Genomic DNA, 12,802 nt, shown 5'->3' on the forward strand with positions numbered 1-12,802 from the left:
CATGTAACAGTACAAAAATTATGATGTTCACATATTTTAACAGTACCGGCTTAAAAATACAGTAACATGTAAAAATAAACTTTTTTGATGATTATTTTTTTATTATGAAGTACTACATAGAGGTAGGAAATAGTAACAAAGCCAGAGAATGAAAGATGAGTTATTTTAACTCAAACTTCACCCATATTATTTGGCTGAGACAATTAAAATGGACATCACTCAATAATTTCTAGGCCATATCATATGTAGTGACAGCTGAATTTGCACGTATCTTGCTTAGGGTGACATGAACGCATGAATTTCTGCCTTTGAAGTTCATTTTTTGTTGGGTTCACAAAGTGTAACATAACTTACAATACTCGAGATTAGAATCCACTCATTATTTTTCCTTCAAATATGTTTTTTTCTCCTCTGTAGTTTATATACAGGTTGGTGGAAAGGAAAAAGGATGGAAGAGTCATCCTTAAAGCAATTATTAGCTACAATAAGGCCGTATCTTGTAGGAAGACAGTAAAGATCAAAAAATGAAATACTCAGATGATGATCTCATCCTCAGATTTTAAGAGTAAAGTTAAATTATGAAAATAATGAGATACATCTTTATAAAGTAATTTTTTCCACTCAAGAAATCGTACAGAATGACCAACACTCTTCAAAAATACTAATTATAACTAGAATGGTTCTAAATAAGTGAGTTCCAAAAATAATAAGCTGTACTCCTCCCCCACCAAACCCTGCCCAAGAAAATGACTGCAATTTTTTTTTTGCCAAAGCCTGACTTTAAGAATTTTGCTTTTTATTCCAAAGCAAAGAAAATAAAATATAATTCAAATAAGGAAATAAACAGGCAGTGACAATTGAAGACAAATGTAGATTCTCCGGGTAAAAAGGAAGAAAATCAAGGACAAGTCTGTGCACCAGTGTAACCACAATGGCACCACTGAAGAGGTCTGAAGTTCACAGGCTGAGTCTCTTGAGCCCATCCTTCGTACAGAACACATCCCTTACTGTTTGATATCTTGACCCATAGCTTCTTTTTTTTTTAAAACATCTTTATTGGAGTATAATTGTTTTACAATGGTGTGTTAGTTTCTGCTTTATAACAAAGTGAATCAGTTATACATATACATATGTTCCCATATCTCTTCCCTCTTGCGTCTCCCTCCATCCCACCTTCCCTATCCCACCCCTTTAGGTGGTCACAAAGCACTGAGCTGATCTCCCTGTGCTATGCGGCTGCTTTCCACTAGCTATCTATTTTACGTTTGGTAGTGTATATATGTCCATGCCACTCTCTCACTTTGTCACAGCTTACCCATCCCCCTCCCCATATCCTCAAGTCCATTCTCTAGTAGGTCTGTGTCTTTCTTCCTAGCTTGCCCCTAGGTTCTTCATGACCTTTTTTTTTTCTTAGATTCCATATATATGTGTTAGCATACGGTATTTCTTTTTCTCTTTCTGACTTACTTCACTCTGTATGACAGACTCTAGGTCCATCCGCCTCACAACAAATAACTCAATTTCATTTATTTTTATGGCTGAGTAATATTCCATTGTATATATGTGCCAAATCTTCTTTATCCATTCATCTATTGATGGACACTTAGGTTGCTTCCATCTCCTGGCTATGGTAAATAGAGCTGCAATGAACATTTTGGTACATGACTCTTTTTGAATTATGGTTCTCTCAGGGTATATGCCTAGTAGTGGGATTGCTGGGTCGTATGGTAGTTCTATTTTTAGTTTTTTAAGGAACCTCCATAGGGTTCTCCATAGTGGCTGTATCAATTTACATTCCCACCAACAGTGCAAGAGGGTTCCCTTTTCTCCACACCCTCTCCAGCATTTATTGTTTCTAGATTTTTTGATGATGGCCATTCTGACTGGTGTGAGGTGATACGTCATTGTAGTTTTGATTTGCATTTCTCTAACGATTAATGATGTTGAGCATTCTTTCATGTGTTTGTTGGCAGTCTGTATATCTTCTTTGGAGAAATGTCTATTTAGGTCTTCTGCCCATTTTTAGAGTGGGTTGTTTGTTTTTTTGATATTGAGCTGCATGAGCTGCTTGTAAATTTTGGAGATTAATCCTTCGTCAGTTGCTTCATTTGCAAATATTTTCTCCCATTCTGAAGGTTGTCTTTTGGTCTTGTTTATGGTGTCCTTTGCTGTGCAAAAGCTTTGAAGTTTCATTAGGTCGCATTTGTTTATTTTTGTTTTTATTTCCATTTCTCTAGGAGGTGATTGACCTATAGCTTCTTAATTCTACCCATGTCGTTTTCTTCTTCAGATATTCTTATGTTATTATCACTTAAGACATTATTAAGATATTATTTTACTGCTATTTCTACTTCCTAATATCAAATAAAAACCTAGGACCAGAGGGGTATCCAGGATATTTAATGGAACTGATGCTGTTATTCAAATCATTTTCACCTGTCAGCTTTATTGCATATGTAAAATTCAATAAAAACAAATGAAGCCAATAAAAATAGTACTTAATGATACTGTTAACAGACTCAGCATGTAGTAAAGTACTGTGGATAAATTAAAAGTGTCATTTTTACTGGTTACCAAATGCTTTCTAGCAGCGAAATGTCAAAAGAAGACAATTTTAAGCTGAAAGCAGCCCAACTCTATTTAATTAGTTACACAGCTATTAGAAAACGTGCCATAAACTGTATGTATGGTTAACAGTACATCCCATGCCTGAGGCAAAAAACAAAAGGGGCAGTGGGAAAGAGGATTTCATATTTGTTCAACTTTCATGACTCTTATACTGGGGTTCCTAGCATTATAGACCGTTAGCAGACTTAACAGAAGTTGCTTATATTATAAATTAATCTGTCTCCCCATCGAAATTTAGAATAACATTGCTATAATCCATGGGCCCCAGAGAATTCAAAAGCAACCACACAAATTACTTTGATAATTTAAATTAGGATGTGAGGGATTTCCCTGGTGGACCAGTGGTAAAGAATCCGCCTTACATTGCAGGGGACGCGGGTTCGATCCCTGGTGGGGGAATTGGGATCCCATATGCTGCGGAGCAACAAAGGCCGTGTGCCACAACTACAGAGCCCACACGCCCTGGAGCCTGCGCGCCACAACTAGAGAAGAGAAAACCCGCACAGCACAACTAGAGAGAAGCCGGCGCACTGCAACTAGAAAGAAACCCCAGCGGACCGCGGGCCGAATGAAAAAGATCCCACATGCCTCAGCAAAGGTCCTGCATGATGCAACTAAGACCCGACGCAGCCAATAAATAAATACATTAATTAATTAAATAATAAATCTTTAAAAAAATAAAAAAAATTAGGATGTGAATTATATTTTCAATTTAATGCCTCCATCTGTGCATATAGTTTCCCTATGTGTTAGAAGAAAGGAAAAAGAGAAGACAAATCATCCTTATGGTGATTACCGGCTGCACATTGTTTTATACATTATTTCACAGTTAAGGAACTAGGGATAAGGCTAACAGAAGTGTTAATCCAGCTGTGTTCAGGAAAGAATGGTTGATATTGTTTTCAAACATATTGCTTGAGAAAAATGGTTTTGGGGTCAGAAATTAACCCTCTCATCTCTGGAGTTCCAAAGTGCTTTGTATTTTTATTATATAACTTACTATGCTTTTATTGGTATTATGGTTTCTAACTCTAGACTGTCAGTTCCTGAAGAGTAGGAAGTCTGTCCTACTAATGTTGTATCTTCTACGATCCTCACATGTCAATGTATACAACTGCAACCTCAATAAAATTTATGAAATGAATAAATATCCCATCAAATACACAGTAGCTCTTGAATTTCTCTCCAATCCTTCATAATTTTCTCCTCTACAATAACGTATTATAACATGGATTTTGCATGCACATTAAGGACACTGGTTGACCCACATATTTGAAAAAGAAAAGTAAATCAAACAATAAAGTAAGTTAGATCATCTATAAAATATCTTTAAAATCCCTTTAATGAAAGGAACTTTCTTGATTATTAGAAATGACAATATTTCCAGGAATTTATAGATTTCCTATTTCTGATCTACAGTAAGAGAGACATGCTATAGTGAAGATAATAGACAGCATATTTTGATTATAAGCATGATTTCATGGTCTTTCTGCTCCCAGTCTTTCCTTAGCTCTAACTCCTCTTCCACAGAGAGATGACCTTTCTAAAAGCAAATCCAGTAATGTCAATCTGCTTCTTAAAAACAACAGGACAGCAGCCTGGGCTACATTAGCCCTGGCCTCATCCCACCTGCAGCTTCTGTTCTATCACAGCCCAGAGTCAGCCAATGCTCCATCTAGTTTCATAATCCAATAAACATCAGCAATGTTAACAACTGGGATAAGCATATGGTTCCCTCTGTTCTTTATTGTTTTCTGTTCTTTCTGCCTTAAAAACTCATAGTCAATTTTTAAGATCCAGTTTAAAAGCCATCTTTTCCTGGTGACAGCTTCTCGGAAACACTTTCTTGAAAAACAGGAAGAGCTTCAGTGCTTTCACTTTGCATTTTACTCTTTGTTTATAGGGCTGTCCCTCGAGACTACTAGAAACTTAAGTGCAAGGCACTGCTTGTATAACTTTGGAGACCTAGTACTTAACCCAGTGCTGTTAACAAACAGCGAAGCCAATAAAAGTTTCTCTGAATAGATAAATGTCTTTCAAACTGAAATATTCCCTACAGAATCTGAAAAACAAAATCAGGTTATTACTCACTAAAAAAGAAAAAAAAAATCTGTAAGAGGGTTTTACTCTTTTAGATTTTTAAGAAAATTGAAGAACTGTTGTTTTCCATTACTTTTCTTATGGCTTTTTATATTTAGTTTTTTTTACTTCAATAACAATAGCATTGCCTTTTAAAATTTTTGCTCAAAAACAATAAAGAAGCCACGTAAAAATCATACTAATAAATTTCAAAAAAATTTTAAAACAAGCACTGATATAAGCCTTCAACTGAAATCAAACCATATGGCAACCTTATACTGTTAACCATACCAAGTCTTACAGAGCTGTTTATTTTGTTTTTTGTTTAACTGCAAGGCTGAGTTTCAATGATAAATAGTCTTTGTGATTGATAACTATCTTAGACCACAATAAAAATCAATATATGGTTCCACTTTGCTGATGATACTATAGTCAAAAGTGGTTTCTGGTGTATGCCTGAGTATTGTTTTGTTTTGTTTCCTTCCATTTTAGACTCAGGAGAGAAAAAAAATGCAGTTTTAGTAAACGTTTACGTTTAAAATAAGACACTCTCTTTTTCACTGCTTCATAGATCTACATTTTTCAATGAGAATTGCCAAGAGCACTGAACTTCAATATAAGAGTAGAGAGTAGCTTTCCCAACTGTGTAAATATACTACGTTCTGGACACCCTGAACTCTTGACTTTCCCTATGAAGGAGATGCTGTTAAAATGTCAGTTAATCATAAAGCAGTGCCACAATGGGTTACCCAGAAGCAGAAGGCAATTTAAAAGAGCAATTTTAACATGCAATTGCCAAAGCAAGCAATACAGACAATTTCTGATGATGGCATATTTTATTTCTATTTAATAAGAGAAAGAGAAAACTGTATTTTCTTAGCTTCTGTACCAGATGGTATACCCAGAGGAAATAGACACACTGAAAAAACAAGTATGCTTTCTTTCTCTTTGACTGTTCAGTGGAGTTTTTGAATTACTTCCCATTTAAGACAATGTCACATTTATACCTTTTTAAAAATGTATAAAATGCCTGAAAAAGCATTATGTGAACAATAACATGGGTCAGTCTGTAAGTTAACAACGAAGTAATCATACCCCTCAGGCACATAGAGAAGCATGAGGCAAGTGTAGGTGGCTACAGCCACCAGAGGCTGTAATTACCACCTCTCCTAACTTGAGTAACCCTGAAGCAGGTAATTGCACTTACCAAATGATTTTAATGTACTTCAGAAAGAAAACAAAGACATAGCTTTGGCAACTAGGTAGGACATTTTCAGAAAAGGATAGTGTAAAATATTTTTTACACTTCTTTAACTGTTTAAAATATTTAAGAGTGTATACTTGAGTGTTAAGCACATTAATCAATTGTGCTTTTAATAAAATTGAAGTTGCAAACATTAAGCTATGTTTTCTCAAGGAATAATTCAGCCATGAAGATTCAATTTTTAAAATGTACATCCCTCCCAGACGTCATACTTTCATTTACTCAGGCTACACTCTTCTTCTGAAAGAGGGAAAAAAAGAAAGATCGCCTATAGTAGGAGAAAGAGGGGAAAAAATTCAGGCTTTTCAAGTTCCAGAAAATGGGTGTGAGCCCCAGTTGCCCAGTTGGCTGAGGTTAGACAAATCATTGTTTTTTATTTTGCTTTTCCTGAATCTTAGATTCACCAGCTACAAAATTGGGATAATAATATCCAATTAATTATAAAGCAGTACCAATCAATACTGAATTATGAAAATCTATACTTGCATTTAAAATACAAATATACTCAATAATACATAAATAAAACCATTTCATTAACTTGCTGTAAAATTATTTATTGACAGATATCTGCCAAGAAAGAAAAAGTTTACTATTGCCAGAAGTAAAATTTCAAGGGTTTAACTACATTAAAATGGAGTTTTTAAGATACTAAATAGTAACTAATTTACTCTTTGATAGGTCCCTAGTAGTCAAAATTGTTCCTCTGTGATACACCAAAATAAAATAAGAATTTCTGAGAGACTGAAAGTAATCATCATCCCTTTGTTACTTATAAGAAATTCATGTGAAATTGATATCAGACACATACATATAGCTAAAAAAATTTATACTTATTTTCAAAGGCTTCTTGGTGGTCTAACATGTAGAATGCATTAAAATAGCTATTTCAAAACAATAAATATTTACTCAACCAGATGATATTAATGGTAAAACACTACCCTACAACATGACATTCTCCTAATATTTGTTAAAATGGAATGGTTTATAGAACCAGTATTCAGAGTTTGCACAACTTAATAGAATTAGATGGGAACTTCTCCAAAAGTTATGTTTGGTGTCTTAAAGGGATCATTTCCCCAGACTAAGAAGTTTTGTACTAAATATCAGATAATATCATAGCGTAACTTGTGTTCTATTTTCTTGTTATAAAACACCAGGCTGAGTCTAGTGATGATGCTGGTGTTGGTAGGGTCTGAGGGATCTTAAACCTGGGGAAAGGAATCTTGAAGAGAAGTGGATGGACATCATAAATTTAACCTTTACTGACTCTGTATTTAGATATGCAATGTTTATCAGTTATATCCAACTTCTGCTTTTCAGGATTATTTAAAAATTAATAGAATATATAATTGCATAAGCTTTCCCTCTTTTTCTAATAATAGAGCAAGATTAGTAGACATTCCTATAAAACAGTAACCAGTTTCTCTCCAATCTACAATGTACCTGGAAATCTAGTCTATAAGCACTTTTTTTTTTGCCGTAAAACCTGCATCAAACACACCTTATGAGGACATAAATAAATTAATAAAGATATGTGACAAAGACTCACCACATGTGAAAGTTTTAAAAAAAACTTTTTACATTTGGAAGTAAAACTACAGATGAGCAAGCTTGATACCATTTTATGCCACAGAGCCCACAACTTAAATGTTTCTCAAATAACATATCAGAAAAAAAGACCAATATTATTTCAAAATGTCAAGACATTTATAAATTTGAAAGCAGCTATGAGTGTAAGTTATTTTTACTCTATCCCCTCCCATACAGATAAGGTTATTCTCAAAGTAAAATATCTCACTTTACAGTCCTATTTTTACTTACTGCAGCTCAATATGCATTCTGAACATAAGTATTCAATAGGGATAAATCAATGCTCATCAACATGTTCTTTTCATCCACTTAATACAGCATAACTAGCCTTAAAACACAATTTCATTATCCATTCATCTGTTGATGGACAATTGTAAACAGTGTAAACAGTGCTGCAATGAACATTGGGGTGCATGTGTCTTTTTTAATTATGGTTTTCTCAGGGTATATGCCCAGTAGTGGGATTGCTGGGTCATACGGTAGTTCTATTTTTAGTTCTTTAAGGGACCTCCATACTGTTCTCCATAGAGGCTGTATCAAGTTACATTCCCACCAACAGTGCAGGAGGGTTCCCTTTTCTCCACACCCTCTCCAGCATTTACTGTTTGTAGATTTTTTGATGATGGCAATTCTGACTGGTGTGAGGTGATACCTCATTGTGGTTTTGATCTGCATTTCTCTAATGATTAGTGATGTTGAGCACCCTTTCACGTGTTCGTTGGCAATCTGTATGCCTTCTTTGAAGAAATGTCTATTTAGGTCTTCTGCCCATTTTTGGATTGGGTTGTTTGTTTTTTTTTATATTGAGCTGCATGAGCTGCTTGTATATTTTGGAGATTAATCTTTTGTCAGCTGCTTCGTTTGCAAATATTTTCTCCCATTCTGAGGGTTGTCTTTTTGCCTAGTTTATGGTTTCCATTGCTGTGCAAAAACTTTTAAGTTTCATTAGGTCCCATTTGTTTATTTTGTATTTTATTTCCATTACTCTAGGAGGTGGGTCAAAAAAGATCTTGCTATGCATAAAGAAGATGTGGCACATATATACATTACTCAGCCATAAAAAGGAACAAAATTGAGTTATTCATACAGAGTGAAGTAAGTCAGAAATAGAAAAAGAAATGCCATATGCTAATGTACATATATGGAATCTAAAAAAACAGTACTGATAAACCTAGTGGGAGGGCAGGAATAAAGACAGAGTAGAGAACGGACTTGAGGACACAGCAGGGAAGGGGAAACTGGGATGAAGTGAGAGGGTAGCAATGACATATATACACTACCAAATGTAAAATGGATGGCTAGTGGGAAGCTGTTCCACAGCACAGGGAGATCAGCTGGATGCTTTGTGATGACCTAGAGGGGTGGGATAGGGAGGATGGGAGGGAGGCTCAAGAGGGAGGGGATATGGGGACATATGTATGCATATGGCTGATTCACTTTGTTGTACAACAGAAACTAACACAACATTGTAAAGCAATTATACTCCAATAAAGATATATTTTTTAAAAACCCACAGTTTCATTTATTTGCCATCTCCATTGGCCTTCACACCAATAGCCGATTTCAAATAATTCCTAAGTTAAAAAATTACATTATATTAACAACACATTGTGTGGTACTGTGAATTTTTAAGGATCTATTTTGATGAAATAAGAAAATAAGAAGGCAGATGAGATACTTAAAAGAAAGAAGTTAGGGCACAAAAAGTCACAAGGAAGATCTCTGGAATAGTAAATCAATACTTATTATTTTAATTTGTATATACCTTATAAGGATTAAATGTAGGCAGAAAAAGGTAATTTTATCAGAAGATATGTGTAGGCAATATCTTCAGCAAAATGGACATAACTATTCATCTTTATATGTTAGCATTGGATATTAATTTTGGAAGAGTGAGCTACTTCTCAGTTTCCATATTGTCTCCTTTTTAAATTATTTCTCTGACTAGTTGAGGTTGTAGAGTTAAATTGCTTTTCCCCTCAGGAAGTTCATCTACTACAATAAGAATAAGCTGTCACATTACCTAGAATGAAAAAACATAGCTGTACAACAAATTTGAAAAGCAATTTGTGTGATTTAGGCTGAGCCATGGAGACTTACCCAGTGTTTTTGAGGTTAAGCTATTTTTCAACCACAGGATAAATGTATGACACCAATCAGCAAATTACTAGACTCTCTATTGTCTACATCTGAGACTAATGATGGAGCAGTTAAGCTTCCTATTGGTGAGCAATTTTCAATATTAATATATGAAATATATTAATATTTATAATTAATATATAAATATTAACATATAAAAATTGAGCCAGAATAAAAAATATTTGGGGATGACAGTACGTTAGGTAATTGCACGGATTTTGCTTTGATCTTAGATCAGTACTCTTGGTGGGTAGCCACAGAATACTGTAACTGCTAAACAGATGTTAAAGAAACAAAAGACATTTTACAGGCATTTACATTTTCATAGATCCCTATGGTCTTAGTTTTCAATTTTCAGAACCTAAATCTATAAATGTTCAAGACGCATAGACCCAGGTACTAACTTTGTAGGTGTTTCAACATAATGCATGATGGATAAAAAATGTCTCTTTCAACTGAACTAAAAAATTAAACTATTTTCAACAATAAAATAAACAGTGCACTAAAAGTATACTCTAATAACTTAGACAAACTTTTCAGTGGATTTTAATAAATAGCTAACATTTTCTCTCATTATAACAATCGTACAATAAGGAACTAGGATGTATGCTTTTATATTACTTTTTATTTCACTTTTTATTCTTTCTTTGTGTTTTCTCCATATGCTATTATTTTCACCACTCTGTTTCAGGCATTAGGAGGGCAATACAAGGCTTAAAAACATAAGGAAAGCCTCTGTATTTTACAGCTGGGTGCCAAGCTGCTGCACTAATCCTCAACAGCAGGATTTTCTGAATAGGAGGGTTATCTTACTGAGGATTGGCTCAGAGTAACTTTTCTTATGTGTATTATCAGATATGGCCTCTGCACTGACCATAACAAAATGATCGAGGAAGACAATTTCCACATAGTAGAAAGGTATTCAACATTTGCTTGAACTGTAAAGGTTTTCTCTCTATATAATACATTCACCTGCATCAAGCAGAGATTTTGGACTAAATACGCAAGCCGAGCAAAATTACCATGCAAGAAAAGACTGTGGATTCATAATACTACTGAAAAATAAAAGAGAAACATTCACACTGCCCTTAAATCAGTCAAATTTATGACATACTTAAGGCTACAACTGGAACTCTTAGAATAGTGTGACTAATCATGTACCAAATAATTAGTACTTTTAATATTGTATGAATATTATATGTCTTATGCTAGATTCCTTCACTGGCAGTGTCCGGCTCTTCAGTCTTACCTGCACATTTGGTTCTGGTGATGAGTGGAGGTCCTGGAAGCCCCGTCCCGCCTTCACCAGGTCTTGTAAGTAGAACACGGATCTCATATTCAGTATCTGGATCCAAATGCCATAATTTATAAGTTGGAGCATTGACTGCATGGGTTTCTGTCCAGGATCCTGATGTCATTCTGTACTCTACTTCTTTCAGAATGATGGGACCATCACCAATGATGGAGTTGGCATTTAGCTGAATCAGCAAATATGTAGGCCCAACGCCAAGCAGCTGGGGAGGAGCAATGGGTCTTGGTGGTTCTAGGAGAGACAAATGTGCAATCTCATTACTTAAAAATCCAAACGACTATAGTACATAGATATAGTAATATCTCTTGAAGTCTAAAGGCCTAAGGAATAATTTATTTAGGAGTTCATAATAAATACTTAAAATTGGGAAGGAGTGGTCTGGAAACTGTACTTTTAAAGAGCAAATACTTTCACAGATGGAATATGACCCTTTTACCACAAGTTTTCTTTTATTAAAAACATACCTCTCCGGGAGATAAATTTGTAAAGACACGGTAACCAAGGGAAATAAAGAGAAAATATTTAGAGATGGATAGCTCTGATTAGCTACTAAACACCGTACAGTTGATCTTTGACATTCTTGGCGTACTAAGACCTTTACAAATCTCGAAATTAATTAATACTGCTATAACTCATTTCGTTCATGAAATATGGCCAAATATTGTTTTTGTTTTTGCTGGTTTTGTTTTTTTCTTTCTTTTTACTTCTGCAGACTTCCTGCAGATGAAATGAAAAGAAGGCACAACAAAGCTGAACTCAGGGGCTGATGCCTGGTGCTGACTTGTTTCCATACATCCACCTCTCAGCATAGGAAAATGAAATTTACATGGAGGAAAATCACAAATCATTGTATATCACTGGCCTTTGGGAGTAGCATGTGATAAGGCAATGCATCAAGTATTAAACTCAAATGTCTAAGGTACACTAATTTAATTTTGAATAGCTTACATAATTTGCTTGAAAGAAACTCTGGGAAACATTATACCAATGTTTGAACTTATGGAAATGATGAATAATGAATTAGAGCATTTTTTCCCTTAACAACAATGAGGTGAAATTTGATACTGAATTTTATGGACCCCATAGCTCTAGCTTGTCCATATGGTCTCTAATTAGTACATTGCTATCAGGTGGGATCTTCTTTGAATCTCTGGAAGAACATTTATTGGCAAGGCCAAAAGATTTTAAAGGAAAGTGTTAATCTATAAAAAGTGATAACTCCCCCTAAATTCTTTTTTGTGGTACGTGGGCCTCTCACCACTGTGGCCTCTCCCGTTGCGGAGCACAGGCTCCAGACGTGCAGGCTCAGCGGCCATGGCTCACAGGCCCAGCAGCTCCACAGCATGTGGGATCTTCCCGGACTGGGGCATGAACCCGTGTCCCCTGCATCGGCAGGCGGACTCTCAACCACTGCGCCACCAGGGAAGTCCCCCTAAATTCTTTTGAAGGTATTTTTAAAATGAGTTAAAGCAAATTATATGCAGAAAAACTATTAAATGGGAGGAGCTTCAAGATGGCGGAAGAGTAAGACGTGGAGATCACCTTCCTCCCCACAAATACATCAGAAATACATCTACACGTGGAACAACTCCTACAGAACACCTACTGAACGCTGGCATAAGACCTCAGACTTCCCAAAAGGCAAGAAACTCGCCACGTACCTGGGTAGGGCAAAAGGAAAAACAGAGACAAAAGAATAGGGACGGGACCTGCACCAGTGGCAGGGAGCTGTGAAGGAGGAAAGGTTTCCACGCACTAGGAAGGCCCTTCGCGGGCGGAGACTGCAGGTG

The 12,802-nt window shown here is 35.5% G+C and overlaps 1 protein-coding gene across 4 annotated transcripts in view; it reads right to left on the reverse strand.

The window, feature by feature from the left end:
* Positions 1-12,802, reverse strand: part of PTPRK (protein tyrosine phosphatase receptor type K) — a 588,095-nt gene that overhangs the window by 214,737 nt on the left and 360,556 nt on the right. For all 4 annotated transcript variants that reach the window (XM_081250577.1, XM_081250575.1, XM_081250574.1 and 1 more), the window contains exon 7: positions 10,950-11,243. In XM_081250577.1, coding sequence (XP_081106703.1) covers positions 10,950-11,243 — 294 coding nt within the window. The remainder of the gene's footprint in view (positions 1-10,949; positions 11,244-12,802) is intronic.

The sequence above is a fragment of the Mesoplodon bidens genome (assembly GCF_964165515.1).
Source record: "Mesoplodon bidens genome assembly, chromosome: 12".
In the NCBI taxonomy this organism is placed as follows: domain Eukaryota; kingdom Metazoa; phylum Chordata; class Mammalia; order Artiodactyla; family Ziphiidae; genus Mesoplodon; species Mesoplodon bidens.